The sequence below is a fragment of the Anopheles cruzii genome, chromosome 2, assembly GCF_943734635.1.
Source record: "Anopheles cruzii chromosome 2, idAnoCruzAS_RS32_06, whole genome shotgun sequence".
Taxonomy (NCBI): Eukaryota; Metazoa; Arthropoda; class Insecta; order Diptera; family Culicidae; genus Anopheles; species Anopheles cruzii.
Genome location: NC_069144.1, coordinates 59,641,399 through 59,659,064, shown reverse-complemented (window position 1 = coordinate 59,659,064; position 17,666 = coordinate 59,641,399). Strand labels below are relative to the sequence as shown.

At 49.1% G+C, this 17,666-nt stretch overlaps 1 protein-coding gene across 1 annotated transcript in view; it reads left to right on the top strand.

Moving 5' to 3' along the window:
- Window positions 1–17,666, top strand: part of LOC128267418 (breast cancer anti-estrogen resistance protein 1) — a 91,604-nt gene that overhangs the window by 64,444 nt on the left and 9,494 nt on the right. Inside the window, exon 3 of the mRNA XM_053004250.1 lies at window positions 131–349. Coding sequence (XP_052860210.1) covers window positions 131–349 — 219 coding nt within the window. The remainder of the gene's footprint in view (window positions 1–130; window positions 350–17,666) is intronic.

The window sequence follows — 17,666 nt, the reverse complement described above, 5'->3', positions numbered from 1 at the left end:
CATGGCCGAAGGTCGTGACAAAAATAATATTTGTTTGATTTCTTTTCTATTTCGCTTTATCGTCAGATATGTCGCGCTATCGGTATATTAATATTTGATTGGTCGCTCCTTTCTCTCCTTCTTTTTGCAGGGCATTTGTCCGGGCAACAGACTGAAAATAGTTCAGTCACACGACTCCGGTTGCTTCACGCTGTCACCGGCATCGTCGCCCTGTCCGACGATCGATTCGACCACCAACCTCAACAGTCCGATACCGAGCGAAATCTACGAAAATACGTCCCTGTCCGGGCTCAGCATCGGTAGCCAGCGGCAGGGCAAACGTCGCTCCTGGCACATCATGCCCAACAAGGTATGTAGAGGGTAACAATGGTCCAAATCGTAACATTTCGGATTGGATTGGCGGTTTCGAGGTGGTCTGCTGCTGCCACCGCCGGGTGGTCTCCGCATTAGGATTCGTTTCAGTAATTAGGACTTACGCGATTACGTAGGATTTCGAGGACGCAGAACATTCTCTCCTACGGAACAGGAACTCGGTCAGGTCTGATTGGGACGCAGGTTTCGTGCGTGAGCTGCGTGTCGATAGCGTGTCCCGGCGGACTCTGTAGTCGTTAATCCGAAGATAACAATCTTAATCCCTGGGAGGCTGGGGTTGTAGCTAATCCCCAAACCACAACCCGGAGCCGGATCGGAGGAGCAGCCTCCCCTCCGGCGACTAGCGGACAAATGTCCGCATTCCAGCAAAATGAGCCAAAATAAAAACGAAGAGAAGCAGGGTAATCGCATCAACTAAACCGGACGTTGATGTTGAAAAGGGTGTGAGTGGCAGTTTTTGGACAGTGGACCAAATTCGAGTCCGAATCTGCATGAATATAAATGAGAGCGGTGCCCCAGTTTAGGCCCAGAAGGAAGCCCAGATTGTCACACTCAATTGATTGTACACCATTCTAGGGTCAGAGTAGCGACGGACGGACCCCGACCAATAGCGAGCCGAATATATTCATGGGAAACAAAATCTACTAGATCTTAGGGCGTCGTAAAATCGATCGAAATTGGGCCCAGAAACTGGTCGAAAATAGCTCCACCAATCACTGGATGGTTTATGGCGCAAAGTTTATATCATTTGCTCCTCTCTCGGTGCGTCGCTGCCTTGGCCTCTGACGACCAACTTTTGCAGCGCTTCCTATTTTTTTTTCGTTACTCCCAAGATGGACTCACAAATCAGCTTGGTGGGTATTTTAAATTTATCACTTTTCTTTGCCATCCGGTGGAACGGGGGGGGGCTTGGTAAAATTATACTTCTAATACTTTCTCCACGCCCGGTAGGGCATTATTTTAGAACATTATTTCCGGAGCGCACAGCCCGGGCGCTCTTATCACCCTCGTTCGAATCTCAATCACCTCGGAACGGAATGGTGGTCCCCTTGGTCGGTCCAATGAGCAAATCAATAAGCATAAATCAGGCTCCATTTGGGGCCCCAGGAATCGAAGCGAGCAACAATTCCTTCTGCGGAACGAACAATGACGACGACGGCGAAATGTCAAGGACAGCTAGAGGGCAAAGTTCCTCGTACTAGCGGAGTTCACTGTAAAGTGATAAAGTCCCACCGAAGGTCTGCCATTGAAGGCGGCGGTAAGGTGTCTAAATGAGTTTTTGTTTCGATATTTATTTTTTAGGCCGAGAAGACTTCGCAAAGTTTGCCCCGGTGACGGCTCGGTGCTTGGCGCCGCCACCAGCAACTACAAACTGTTGTAAAGAACAACAAGGAAGGGTTTTTTCACGCCCCTTGGTGGCAGAAAAATGGTCTGAAGTTGGTCTGTACTTTCACTTTCACTTCTCGAAGAACTCGGCGGCGGCACCACAAGAGATTGCCGGAAAAACGAACGAACTTCGAGAGGGAACCATCTGCAGAAAACTCCTTTGTCCGTTGCCAGATAGGCAGGTGATCAAATTTCTGGTCTCGTTAAAACTTTGGCCTATGCAGACCGACGGTTCAGTGGTGACACCGGTCGCAGTCATATCAGAAACAATAGAGCTAATGGGCTGGGTTGGTAAAGGATGATGTCCTTTTCTCTCTGGACAGCGCAAAGGAAGCACAGCACGCCTGTGAAGTGTCTCCATTGTTCTGGGGCTCCTTGACGCTACGGTTCTCCGTGAATCTGATACCAACTTCTCTACCGCCAGAGAAGGAGGCTTACGGCAGGGCTCAATATATTGCGCATTGCGTGAAAACGGGTCAAGAGGGTGGACCCTCCCAAGTGACATCTGCCGAGGGCCATCTTGAATTGTTCATTCCGTATGGGCACTTCTCCGCCCGGCACGGCACGGCAGGGTGTCGGTATTGCTATTTTACCTGTCCCAGAAAATATCGTACGCCTCTTAAAATTGTGCAATTTGCGCATCTTTGAGTCCTTTCTTTTTCGGCACCCCTTCTAATTGAGGGCTGCTCGAATGCGCCGCTTCAAGGACATACGGATAGTGCCGGGGACCGAAACTGTCATCCTTAGTTTAGGGCACAAATTCCTCGATTTGTCTTTCTCTTTCTAGCGCTCTGTCGAGATGTTATGGGTCAGCTGGAAACGAAAGATTTATTACATTCCAGCGTTGGGCATTTTACAGCCGCACAAGGCTAGGGATTTCGGATGACGATTCTTGACCTCTCCGGGTTGTAGCCGGGTCCACAACAGATGCCGTCATATAAAAATGTCTCTCACTCGCATTACTGGATGTCAATTCTTATCGGAGCTTTAGTTTTTGTAGAAGCATCATAAATTTCGTTCCCGTATCATGTCCTGTGACACCGCCTTGACTATCAACGTAGAACGTGCAGTGTTAGCTGAAAGTGCGTGTCCAGCACGGACGCCTCAAACCTCAAACTAAACTCGTCCACAATCGTGCTGTGGAGTTGAGAAATCCCGCCTGTCATATTCGCCTACCGCAATAACACGCCCAGGCCCGGCCGGCCACATTGTTAGTTCCGAACGAGTGCGTAATGATCGAAACCTTATGTGCGGACATCCTCGGTGCTGTGGCGCACAATGGTGAAACGGAAAAGGGCAGATGTGAGGCGTCCGTGCTGTAACCACTCGTCCTCGATAGCATCCGAGCAGCTATTTATTTTATACGATCAGTCCTAAGGACCTGTGTTCCTTCGGAAGAACCGGTCGGGGTCGTCGGGTTGGACGGCCGTTTGTGGACGGCACTTCGTGCGTATTCATTTTGTCGTAAAATCGAAACCAATAGGAAGTCGTAAAAACTTTTCGACAGGATCTACGACGAACGTGACTTTGCTCAGCGCGTTCGTGTTAGCCCTTATTTCGCCGTTTCACTTCCCCAATCCGCCGTCACCGTCCGCCAACAAACGGATGGTTTCTTTCACCGCTAGAGGAATTCCGGGATTCAGGTCAAAATGTGAAGCGTACTTTGCATCAACGTTTTCGGGCGTGCTAAAATTACATGTGCACATGTTTTACATCCTAAAGTCCAAAGTAAATGGCCTCAATTTGTTACGCCCCCGGGGCACACGTCCCCGGATCTCACGGCTCGGTGCGGTGTGCGTTGTAAACATTTCACTAAACCCGTTTCTTAAAGCCATCCCAGCAGGCAGGGAGGGCACGTTTCGGCCCCCGGGCAAGGAAGGTTAATCCAATCTCACCTTCAAGAATGAGAAGCCGAACACCGAATTCTCTTCCTGGTACGGACAGCATAATCATTTCCCTAGATTGAACTCATTTAATAAAGAATTCAGGAGCGCGCCTGCAAAGCACCAAAAGCTGGAAGCCAGAGGCCACCTTTCCGGGGAAGAATCTTCTTTTCGTAGCGAAGAAACCGCGACCAGCGGAGCAAACGAAAATGGCGCAACAACCCAAGTCAGCAGTGGGTGTTTTTTGCCGATGGCCTTAATTTAGCATTCTTCGCCCCCTCCCCGCCCCGCCCGAACCTGCTTACGGCGAAGGATCACGGAAGACCCTTCGGTGGCTGACGTTTTCACGCCTCGGTTTCCCTCGGAACACACCGGGAACAGAGATTTATCATTTCCGCCGGTCCGCCACGCCCTTGGCCATCTTTTATTGATGGGATGTTTGTGTTTCGTTCGCGCTGGTTCCTACGTCCGCTGCCGGTAGATGGCGTTCGAGGCGCCCTCGGGTCGGAAAACGAATTTTCTTGAGACCCTCGAAAAAGGTGGAAGTTTGCACGATCGAACGCGATACTTTATCTTCCACGCGCGCACCTTGGGAACTCATTTGTCACTTAACGTCGGTTGTTGTCCCAGTCCTGCGACGAGCGGTCGATTGTTTCACTTTCTGTTCTCTGACGGTAATGGTGTTCCTTGGTTCCTTCGCAAGCAGCTTTTCAGTTTGCGATACAGTATCTACGAAAATGCTTCAGAAAGTAGAATTTGGTTCATGACCCAGAGATGCTGATAAAAACCGATTGGTTTACGAAACAGTGGTGGTGTATTCCCGTTTTCGGGTACCAGATGGCACATAAATCTTCCGAGCTACGAGCTTACGACGCTGTTTTGCTGTTCACCGAAAGAGGTTACACCAAAATCTTCGCAAGACCCTAATAAAGGGGTGCTGTCGTTGGCTTATCAGCCGATATACCGTTTCCAGCAAACCCGGCGAAGATTCGTATCGTGTTTGGGCCGAACCGGCACGTAGTCGCGTGTTACTTTTTATTGGAACCCTACCCGGTGGCCTCCGCGGCTAACTCCAAGAGAACGGAAAGTGCTGTCGTTTCACTTGCTGTTTGTTGACAAACAATTGTCGGATTGCTCGAGTGTCGCCACACGGGTTGCCCCATCGAAAGACCCACCGCCAGGCCAAGAACGCGGAACATCGTGCTAGAATGGACGTTCCACTATCAATTCGCGGTCAGTTGTTCTGACTTGAGTCTCTGAAGAAAACGGAAAGTAATACTTTTTATTTGATCACACGCAGACGGACCGAGTCTTTGTTTGATTCGTAATTGGGCAAATGATTAAAATTGGCGTCCATTAATCATTCAGCCAGAGGGCCGCTTAGTCAGACGAGTTATGACGATAAACCAATAGCACGCAACAATGTTTCGACCAAAACAGTGCTCTTCACACTCACCATGAGCTTTATGATGGTTCAAGTTTCCTCCAGAAGATAAATCTGTCTGATCGTCGTTGCGATAAACGGCTGCCACCAATCTTCCGTCCAGTTTCCGTTTCACAAATCCCAAACATTCCCAACTTTTCCCTTCTCGGCGAGAATTTTTAATTATTTTGCTTCCGCTTCCACATTTACCGGAACCTGTTCAATTCGTCGGCGATCCATTTATTCTTTCCTTTGTGCTGCAGGGTTTTCGAACATCCTCCGGATCTGAGTACGCACAGTTGGGTGAGATTAAAATAACGTGGCCATGTACCTGCTGTCCTGTACTGTATCTCTGGTTTGCAGCAAACATTTTAATAAATTTCCCCCACAATCTGCAGCCTTATAATTATCCACCCCACCATAGTCGACCCCTCGGGTCCCGGCATCCGGTAATGTTTGGCACCAGGAAGCGAAGCCCGCAGTTTCCCCAAAAAACCGTTCAAAGCTGCTGATCATTACAGCGGATGGTGACCAGATTGAGCGCGCTAATTGCGCTCCTTTCTAGAGCGTAATACCCGGGGCCGTGTCCTATCATTTGCTCTCACAGCCGCCGTTAGCAACATCCTGCGCCTGATGCTACAGATTGTTATTAAACATTAATGTGCTTCGCTTTTCGCACTTGAAACACTTGAAAAAGGAAACCTTTGTCTTGTGTGTGTCACTTTAAGTGTATTTTCTAGTCACTGTTTAAGTCATTTGCGAGTTCCAGGACTGCGTGGCAACGGCGGGGTGCCATCGTTGATACGGATGATGTTGTGACTATTTACTACTTACCTGCCCGTTGCTGCCAAGCGGGACCACAATAGCACAAATTGGCACAGAAATAGAGGAGAACGCAAAATGCCTACGAGAGTGTTGAATTGCTTCTTTTATTGCACACCCCGCAAGGAGTGTCCCGCCGTGGCACTTGCTCTGGCGCGCACTGATCAGCTATCAACGTCTCGCTGTCGCCGTTAAATTGACTCCAATTGTCGATGTCACGAAGAGGGAATTTCAAAAGCACGCCGATTCCCAAAGGAATCAAAGTCGTGCCAAGAGACCGTGGGTTTCCGCGTGGAATGGTATGCCGCCTAGGCAGAAGTCAGCCCTGAAGTCGTCAAGATATTATTGTAGCACGGATCATACTAAAAGTGTGGGCTCGTGGAGGCAAGCCCTTGCCACATAGTGCTGGGTCAACTGGTGCAGAATGCATATTCTTCGGCCCATTCATCCGGTGATTGAACCCCTGCTGGTGCCGGTGAATGAAAAAGCCTACGCAAAAGTCTGTCCGCGTCTAAGTTTTACTAGGCCACCGCAACGTGTTCTCGTGGTCAGTTGCAACATCGCCCTGCGTAGGCTAACCGGCACTGGACCCCGTGTGGTGCTTTGCAAGTGGGTCGAATGCAAATGCTGCCCAAGTGATTCATCCTCCTTTTGCGCCAGGTGCCACCGGATGGACGAGAACTAGATATTTTGCACACGGCACGGCCCGACGACCGACCGAGAGATCGTCGAAAGAAGCAGGGCGGCCGAAGGTAGTTGCGTAAATCATGACGTCCCAGTTGGTTCTCTCGTTGGACTCACACCGGAGAACCCGTTAGCCCGGAGATCTCACCCCGGGGCGGCGTGTAACGACTACGGAGACTACAAAACTGTTACGCACCGGGGCAAGCTCTACTTTGTCAACCGGACTGCTGCGCCGGGACCACCTGAACGGGTTAGAGAAAAGACATCGAGATCGTCGAGGATAAATCAGACTCGGGTACTGTTCGATTTTGGAGTCGTTTCAAAGCCCACAGCATCGTTCCTACGCCTTGTCACACAGAAAAGGGCGTATTGTGGATACCCCTACGCAACAACTGGGCTGTGTTTCTGCGAAATCACACGGCCTGTGCCAGGTTGCTGCGGCCGTCAGCCTGGGCCAGCTATTGATCTGATTGCGTGAATGTTGTTTCTGCTGTATATGAGGTTGCACTTATGCTAATCAGTGCAAATCCTAATTTATCACATTAAGGCACTTGTCGCTGTTCCCACACAGACGTCCGTGGGGTGTCTGGTGTGGTCAAGCTTCGACATGACTCTATGATCCAGACGTTCGCCCAGCCCATGCAACGGGTTCTGCATTCCAGTGCCGTGTTAAGCGCCGCCTATCAACACTTGACATCGATCATGCCCCCAGAGATTATTCTATCTCATTGAAACCCATAGAACAGGGGGTTCCAGTATTGATTGCATGTGTCCACTCTCGGATTCAGTTGAAATTATTTCATACTCAACTTCAACTCGTTTCAATCATACACAGACGATGGGACCAAAGTGGACACTCTAATGTCGTTAAATTTTGCATATGCTTTGCCCGCAGTCCGTGCTACCCTCCGGTGCCTGTCTAGATGCGGTACTACAAGCGAGAAACTTTTTATTGCTTTGCGTAGCGAGAGGCTGCGTCGAGGAGCTTGGCCATAAAATAACGCCCCTTACAAAGTCTATCCGCATCTCGGTGCTCGGTAAAGTAAATATTTTTTACGAACCACAATAGATCTTGTTTTGTTCGTCTTCTCGCCCGGCCGTCAAACAAAAAAAAAAGACACGGTTTTATTGATTTTGTGGCGTCGTTAAATTGATCGGTATAGGATTTTTTTATTGTTTCACTCGTCGGCTAAGAAGCGGGCGATTCCACGGGTGTCCTACTTTAGTGGGAAGGTAGATAAAAATCGCGCTGAAACCCGAGCTCCACTTCTTTGACGCCTCGCGAGCCCGATGGATTATAGTGGCGACGGATCGATATAAAACTGCCATCGTAAAACTAACGAAGAATCGTGCCGGACGGAGGAGGGTCTTCACCGTCTATCGTCTAAATCTATTGAGACACTTCCAGCACATGGCTTCTGAAGTAATTATAATGCGGTCGCCTTGGCTGACCACGACCGCCGACACGCCAATCGGTCCTCTCGGTGCCGTCGTCTTTATGGCCCCAACTTTCGAATAATAAATTTCAATTTGAATTCTTGAAAATTTATTGCGGGCATTATGCAAATTTTTACTCTCCAACACCTCGCAGGAGTGTGTAAATATGTCCTCCGGAGCCAAAATGCCAAGCCACGTCTGTGGTGCAGTGACACTGATAGACAAGCGGCGATAGGTGGGGTCCAAATATGGTCAACGGAATATAAAGCAAAAATGTCTGTGGAATTAGAATTTCTGCGGTGTCGTATTGCCGAGATGCTTTATGGCGTCAAAAAAAACCGTATCCTTGAGCAATAATTTTGTCTTCCATTTTTATTGCCCACTAACGGGCGGTTGCTTTTAACAGGAGCCGACAGTTCCTCGTAAACCGCGTCCAAGGAAACGTTTCCAATCAGCAAAATTTCTTTCAGTCAGTATTTTAGCGCGACTCAAGGAAAATAACAAGACGGTTCTCCACTTAGCGGCAGTCTACTGATTGGCAATGGCGTCCACTAAACGCTCCCGCTGGACAATTAAAAGTAAACAACTTTCGGTGTGGTTTTTAAGCTCCTTCGAATGTTTGTATTTGTTAATCCTTTGTGATAGGACGAACGATTCGGTAAAAAGAAGTCACGCACGACGTGTGACTCCACCAAAACGTGGAAGCTTTAATGGAGTCGCCTGGGCTTGGGCGAATAATAATAAAGATTTGAGAGGTTGATCGGTAATCGGCTTATGTTTGATTGCTTCACGCTCGACAGTAGTGAATGTTGGCTGCAACTTACCTTTACGAACTCTGGTCCTCTGACGAGAGAATGGCCCAGTGTCATAATGCAACTCAGATTTATCACTTTTGATGCATTTTACGACCAATCTGTTTTTGTGCTAGTGATAAAAGTCACGGACCCTATTCACGGACAAAGCGGTCACTTTTGACCGAAACGAGTTCTTTGGTAAAACTCCCGAGGATTGGATCATTACTCAATTATTTAACCTCGGATGAAAATATGTCTAAATCACGTTCACAATTTTATCGCCTGTTTAATGTAATGTAACTATAACTTTTATGTCAAATAATGTCATTCTTTTTTAACCTATCTTTTCAAAAGGACTTTGGTCTTGGACTTTGTTAATTTTCCGATTCAGACGACTTCCAATAAACCCCAAAGTAGGCAACGAGAACCGATTCGATGAAAAAATGTAGCCTTCCGGAAGAAAGGCGGAGAGCACCATAATATCCTGGAAGGAATTGAGGGACAGAACTTACCATACAGCTGAACCACACCCTACGCAAGAGCCCGGCCCCCTGGAACGGTTCGGTGCGCTAATGCAAAACTTAATGACCGATGGAAAACAAACGAGCTCTTCCGTCCCAATCTTCTCAGCGACTCTCCGGCCAGCCAAGGCCTACTCCAATAACGAATTTTGGCCGAAAAAACTTTCTGCCAAAGTAAATACATAAATGAACGCACAATTTAATCGGATTGACATTGCGTCTGACCGTGACGTGGCGGTGCCGGCTTTCGGCAACTGAGCGTGGTTGAGTTTTGGATCTTTTTTTTCTCCCGCATTGTCATAACTTTATTACGGCTGCTTGCCGGATATTTTACTGGAATATCCCCCGCAATACAGGAAGCTGGATAGGAAAGTGCTCTGGTGATTGTTTGAGTGTCCATAAATTTGGTGGTCCACATTTCAATTTCGTTTAGCGTTGGCCAGAAAACAGACAGCATATTCTTTTGGGGCAATGCTTTTTGGGAGCGCAACAAAGTAGCCTTTTTAGGCTTTGTTGCCCAGTTTCGTGCTTTTCCTGTCTGACGTGACGTTGAAATGTAAGTTTGCCATAAAAGTTAAGATTCGAATCAATATGGTGTTGTACTTGAAAGGCTCATTATTCACGCTGTGTAGAGTGTGAGTGCCAATGAAGCGCTTAATTTACGCCCAGCAACCGGAACTAGCCCTCATGACCGAAAGCAAACTGTGCTGGCGTCGCTCGATCGTGCTTCCTCGTTAAGACCAGTCAATTGCCGCCAATAAACGGTGCAATGGGAAAAGGCACCATCGCCAACGAAATTACCCGTTTTACAACAGACCCAATCCTTAAACCGTCAACCAGCAGATAGTGGTCGCGGAACTGCGCCAAACAAATTGCGAATCAGCCGTGGGACCGTGGTTTGGCGAAATAAATCTTAATCAAATTAGAACCTCTTCAACCTCGGGGAAGGCACCAGTGGCTTCACCAGGACGATGCAAAACCTGCTCTCCGACATACGAAGTGACGGGTCGGTACAGTTCAGCTTTCCCTTCCAATTCAGTGCCACCACCCGTTCGGTGATGGATCGGTTCAACTTGTTCAACGGTGTGGACACTCTATAAATTGCAACTTTCGGCATGGCCGCGCATCGGACCCGAGCGGCGGCTCCGGAGCGCGTAATTTTACAGCAATGAGCCGGTTCCTACTTTTCGAATGGTGGCCCGCGCACCCTATGTCAGTGCACCATTCCGGCGCTTAATATGCAGATGGATCGCGGTCGGACATTTGTTGCACTGTCAGCGCACGACAGACGACGCTCCGGCTTACGGCTGGAACACGATTTATCTCTCGTCACACACGTCACCGTCCGCAGGCGAATGTCGGCGGCGGCGGCGACCCGGCGACATTACCGTCGCGCGCAAGATAGGCTACCACTTCTGGGGCATTTAGGTTGCTTTTTTCTGTTCCCGCCTCCCAGCGGCACGACAGGTTCGCATGAAACCCAACCGCTCGTTACGCATATTTTAATGCAAAAGGCAGAGATAGCACACCGACCAAGGCACCAACCGGTTGGCGGTTGGCGTGTCTGTCTACGGCTGTCAAGGCGGACGGCGGGGACACTAAGCGCCTACCGTGGGCCGGCCGCGTGGAGCACATTCCACTCGCGCTAATCCAACGGTACCGACCGTTTATCGTGATGATTTATGGCACAACAATCGCCTCGCCGGAGAGATGGAAGTTTTGCTTCATAAATCCGAGCCAAATCCAATCATAAGCGCGATCGTGTGCGGAGTGGTCAGTTATAAATTGATTGATTTGTGTTTCTTGCCGTCTCCGAGCCCCCTAATGGCTTGTTCGTTCGTTGTAATTCTCAATCTCCGGAATCGCCGTAACCCGTGTGCTATCAACTGAAATTATCATCAAGACAGATGACATCCTTCTCCCTCCGTGTCCCAGGGGGGTGACAATAATCGTTTGGCCGTGCAAGCCAGACATCAGCATGTAAAACGCACGCTTTCTTTCGGGGCGGATGAATTCCTCGACAGTGTAAATTCCAACAGCCCAAGAGCTTAACCTTAAGAGAATTTAAACCCCCCCGAGAGATATGTCTAGCCAAGACAATCTTCGCTTTTTGTGGGTAATCCTTTTCCCGGCTACCCGACACGGCCTGCGGCCGACCGTTTGTTTCTTGTCCTGTGAGTCTACACGACGCTGTCTGCCAGTTATCTGAAGGACCGTTTGGAACAATATTATATGATATTGTGTTATAAATGGTCTCTCAACATCACATCGGAGGGGCGACATCATACCCCCGGAGCCCACACTAACTTAAAACCGGACAAAGCAACTTCCGGCAAAAACTGAGCTTATTTGAAATCCAATAACATACTTCCGCCACGCCGGCGTTTGCCGTGCTGATTACGGATTCTGGAATCGTTTCTCGAGCACAGTGTGTTTATCTACCCACCCGAGCGGCCATCCGGCCAAGGGGCCGCCAAAATGATCCCTTTTTCTTGTGTGTGTGTTTTTATATCCTTCTTGATCGATTTGATTGGATTTATTTAACCTTTTTTGCCTTTCTTTTCTCTTGCAGGTACGTATCGTCGGTACGCTATTTATGGGATCGTGTGAACTAAATTGGACTTAAAAAAGGACCTCCTGGGTGTATACGGTGGAGCACGGTGGATATCGGCCTCGGTCGTTATCGATCCTCCCCGCTGACCGCATTTCTGGGAGCATTCGATTGCACGGAACATGTGTATCGGAATCTACTGAATTTAAATCAATCGCTTGCTGACGAGTGACCTTATTTCGAATTCCCCAAAAACCCAAATCGAATCGATTTTAGCATAACCCACGACGAAACGTTGGGCTACGTGGGCTGTGTGTAGTAATTTAACCCAAAAAGCGGACCGTCGATGCAATATGTGTGGCAGTCATAACCGAGAAACTATGATTCGGAAACGAGAACTGCGACAACGACGCGACACAATTGCGCACAGAAAGTGTACACAGCACAATTGTGCTGTTGTGGAAAGCAAGTAGCAACAGTGGCGCGGAGTAGCATTTGGGGTGCATGCATAAAATTTGCATAATGCGCACCAGCCGCGCCGTGGCTAGATCGCCGTTCCCGGCGGAAAGCCCCGATGGAAAGTGTGGCAGAGCAGAGTATGAAACTCAAATTGAACTGCCATTTTATCGATTGAGCAGAGCCAGCCCAACAGTTCGATCGCGGGACCACCGAGATCGAGTCACGGTGGCAAAGTTGGCGACGACCGACTCTTCGGCAACGACGGTTCGATGACTTTTGGACTCCCGCCGATAAGAGCGTGCTCTACTGCGGTACCGGGAGCCAGCCTTCCCACGGACATAGAGATGTCCAGCGAGAGGCTACCGCACCCTGGTGGTGGACACTTTTTTTCCTCCCCTTTCAGAATGTATTCGACCCGAGAAGAAAAGGTTATGCTGCTGCTGCTGCTGCTGCGAATAAAAGCTGCCAACTTTGGAATGCATTTTTGATAAAGTGACATCCGACTAGTCGTCGGTCGTGGTCGCGCGTTCAAACAATGCGCAACGTTTTTCTATTGCGATGGCAATTTCCACAAAAACCGTGGTGCGAAAGGACGTACTGAGAGCGATGAACAAAAAGAACTTGCCATTGTGTGATGGAAGCCGTCGACCGTAATGTCCTCTCGTGGCTTATGGTGGGACAACTTTATTACGTCCCCCTTTTTTTGTACACTTAAAGTGGCCGAAAAGGGTAAACATTTAAAAGGTTTTACTGTAGGTTCAACCGTTTGGGGAAACTCGGTTGCCCCCCACCCGGCCGGCATTTGCGAATTCAAAAGGACACTCCGTTCCGTTCCCGGTTACCGCAGAATGGCACGTTTGAGTTATGAGCACAATGGCACGGTGGCGCACCCAATCGGCGGAAAATATGTCCTTCGAACGGCGTTTGCCTCCGGGTCGTAGTTTAAATTGTTTGGACACCGAGTTGGACATCGTTTGTGTCAATATTTTATCTGTCCGACGCTCGCCGACCAATGCTCGTCTCGGTGGCGCAAACGGCGGTGTCCCTCGGATTCGATTTACTGTAAATAATTAATTTAAACTAACATTCGAATCAATTTTTGAACGAATATTGACACACTCTTTGGGTTCGTCCGTCCCGCCCGCCGGCTGGTGCTGTCGATAATGCACGGGCGCGCCATAATGTATTCGATTTCGTTGCGACCGTAATTTGAGTGACGTGTTTTAGGTGGCCTAGAGGCACATACACTCAGATCTTCAGAGCGTCCGTTTGCGATATGAATGGCCGACGGCGGTCGGTTTCGGGGTACCACTGCCAAAGGACGGGGGAACCGAAGGGGGATGACCGCGCACCCCTTGGGGACTATTAGGATTGTGCTTGCTCATGCATTTAAATTTATTTCGGCTCCCCTGCGGCCCGGCCCAGTTATCCTTCCGGCCTGATACGGCACGGCGCCTCCTTCGGTGAGCCGGTGAGCGATCGCTTGGACACGAATCCTTTTCCTATCATCGAAACCATCCATCGTCGTCGTCGTCGTCTTCGCTGCCGTCGCACGTCATATTTAGGTCAGCGCCTACAGGAAGGTTGTGGCGCTGGTTTTGTTAGTTTTCTTTCTCGCTTGACTACTCCGCCAGTGGCTGTTGTTGTTGTGTGGGCTGTCGACACAATTTTCTTTTCCCAGTTGTAGGGCCCATTCGAGGGTCGCGTTCCGCCGTCAGAAAGCCGCGATAGTCGTCGTTTTTCTCTGATATATATTTCCCCACTCTGTCACGGGACTTCTCTGGCCCCGTTTGATGGTAACGAATAAGGATGGATTTTATTAGTGGCAGCGTCTGATATCTAGGATGTCGCCTCGGGAAGAAGCGGATTTCTCCGGTCTGGTTCTTCTGGAAAATATCATCTCCCGTTTTTTGGGGGAAAAACTCGGGACTTCCGGGGGGGAGAAACGTGTTTATATAAATCCCATCATAAATCCATCTATTTATTTCGGTCTGTTGAAAGCGCAAAACAGCACACGCAACGAGGGTGGTTCCTCGGGATGCCTATCCCTAATGCAAACACAGTTCTCTAATTCTAAGCAGAACCTTGAGCCGTTCAGAGGACGTCTCTAGCATTTCGTCACCCTTCGAAGTGATAACCGACGCGCTCCGGGAAAGCAGATGCTACAATAACGAATGCCTGCGGGAGTTGTTTGAGGCACCATCTAAATTCGATCATCTTCTTTCGCTCTACCAAAAGTGTAAACAACAGCGTGCACTGTAATGGCAACGACAGTTTAATTTAGCCCTAGATGGTTGTTTAGAGGTCGAAAGCTTCAAGATTTTATCGATCTTTGGAGACAGGTTAATAAAGATTCAAGATGATAGAATTTTATTCGCATAATCAGCCACCGGCAAACGTGACTTTCTTTGGGATGTCACGGATGAGTTTAGGGCCGCAATCCGCAACCGCAACCGCAACGTTGTCCGACATTCCCACCTCCCTATCGCTTGAATTTTGTCATTTTGCTGTCAGTTTTCCTTTTAATGACCCAAATGACGACATTTCAGCATTTACTGTTGCCGGCAGTTAAATGAAAAATACGTAATAATGTTTTATGATCCCATTTGTGCGCAACAGTCGCAAGGGTGGTAATGGTGACAAATCGGAAACTGTGCGACACGGGATGCTCCTTTATGGTTCGTAATTATTATTTGCCACTTTTGGCAGAACGCTGATCGAACAAACTCTGTCGTATTGGTCCCCGCGACATGTTTGCTTCTTCCCCGGAGCTCGTGTAACAACTGTTTTTAGTAGAAATCAACGGAATGGACCAAAAAGAGCCACTCCCGTTCGGTTTAGGGCATTTAATCCGCACACTTTGGTATTCGTTTTTAATGGCCGCAGCTTAGCGTGACGCACTACGTGAGGCAAAAAGTTGACCGTTTGGCTAACGGGACGGTAGGACGTGTAATTACCGTCTTTGGCCATTATACAAAAACAAGCAAATGCCGCGCACACGAATGTCGGGAGCTAAGCCCCACGAAAGCGCATTATTCGGCCACCGAAATGGGCCTTTTTTCGCCCCCCGGAGGTCCGTTGACCATTTCACCAACGTAATCCACAGAAGCCGATCGTTACCGACCGGAAAGGACCTCGGTTCGGCGGTGTCACCGCCTCGCAGTATTAAAAGCAATTAAAATTCGGTTACAATGTGTAACCGTGTTCCGCTTTTAAATCCTTTTTGGTGCTTAACCTTAAATGCCCGCGAAGTCTCTATCGTCGGATTCGTTTTTACATTTTATCATGTATTTTGTGACCTCGGGAAGCCTAACGCAGTGACTTGCTGGTCCGAAACCTAGGCCTGATAAGGCCCCAATGAAGTCTAGAATTGAACGATAGAAACTTAACACAATAAAGTTCCGTTAGCTGCACGGTGGTGTGGAATTCGAAGCTGTTCGTGAAGCGGAAAACGCAGCCATCCATCTGCAACATGATGCACCGGTTCAATTTCATCCGCCTCGATCCGTAAATGGAAGGTTGCTCGTCAAGCCATACCCAACAATGGTTCTACCGCGCGCAGTGTCCACATCGCCGTGCACATATCTTGGAGTGACGCAGCCAGCCCATGCCTATACGCTGGACCCGATCCGGCTTCTTATGGTCACATCGTGGGAATTCAATTGCCAACACCGTCGGTCGGCTGTCTGTCTCCAGTATGTCTCGGACGGCCCGCGTCGATGGCTACCGGTTTGTTGTTTATCACGTTATCATGATTTGTTGATAATGCCGAATTCGGTCGGCACTAGGAAAAGTGGCCACCCCGCATCCGTCCGTCCGTCCGTCAGCATAAGCAAGTCCTATGGAATATGGAATGCACACGCGAATGGAAGGAAAAAATACATGAAAATTCCATTTGTGTCCACTTTCGAGTGCTCTGCGGCCACCACCAGTAGAGCACGGTCGTTCCCGGATCTCCTGGGGTATGAAAAAATAATGTCACAAAGATTTATTTTAGGAATTATGGGCCGCCTTTCGCGCGCAAGGGTGCAGGGTCGGCCGAAGGTCGAGAAGGACATCTCGGTCTCGGTGGGCCTCTGGGAGCGCGATTGAGAAACGTGTATGGAATAAACGAGATTTCCATCTGGGTCCGCCTGTTGTGTTGGACACTTGTTCCTGTCCGTGGTGACCATGTTGGGGAACGCTTGGTGTTGCAAACCGGGGGACTGGATTTTGCATTGTCGTCGCGGTGCCTTTCCATGCCGGTACTTTTACCGGCTTTCAGCTTTTCTACGTACTTTCTTGCCTTGGACGGAGTGGACATCGCGAAGAAGGTAGGATTAAGTTTCTTTCTTCGGTAACGCAAATCGAATTTTGCGAGGTCCGTCCGTTCGTGGCTATCTGTTAATTGACAAAACAAGAAACCGAAACAGCATCTTCTCTAATGGGTTACTGATCGTTGGCCGTGTGTTTCCTAAATGTTGTTCGAGCATATCCTTCGAGCTGGCCGAGCAGCGTAGCAGCAACCGTTTGACCAACCGTGGTCAGCCACAAGAGGCCAATGCTAAAAATAACCCAAACATCTTCCTTTTTCGTCGTCGTCGTCGTCGTCGCGTTCCATTATCTGATTTCTTCGATTTGCGACGGAGAATTTTCTTTGACCTCCTCCCGGGCGAACGAGCCATCCCATATGCCATACCGGGAAGCGGACACATCCTTAAATGGTTAGAATATCCCCCCTATCATATCCCAACCGGTCAAAGAATGTGATCCCACTTACGACGGCCACGAACGAATCGATTGCCGGGCTGCTCAATTTAACGCTGGACCCCACGAATCCGGCTGGAATTTCCCGTCCGTCTCGTCCCGGATTGGACATTTTGGGTCTCTCGTCCGCCCGTGTCTCTCTCTCTCTCTTTCCCTTTCTCCTTGCCGTCGGCTTGGAATGTTAAACTGGGCGATCGATCTTCGGGGCTTCGTTTGATGAAATACATTTTTCTTAACGTTGCTCGCGATCCACAATCGCTCTCCGGGTTCGCTGCACCGGCGGAAGAGATTGCTTAAATGTTTATGTTTATTTTTATGCCATACCTTATAAAGCACATCCCCCCGAGTGCCACTGCCGCCGGACGCGGATGTATTTAATTTGAAACAAATTTCTCTCTCTCGACTTGCTGTACTTAAAATCGCTGTCAGCTTTAGTGGTCGCATTACGGGAAACCTCCATAAATTACGCAAGACGGTTTGTACGTCGCTGTCTGCTCAGCACACAAACGCGGAATTTCAATTGGCCCCACAGCATGATGCCGTCGTAGAGCGCAATGAGCGCAACGTGAGTGCCACAAATTTGGATGA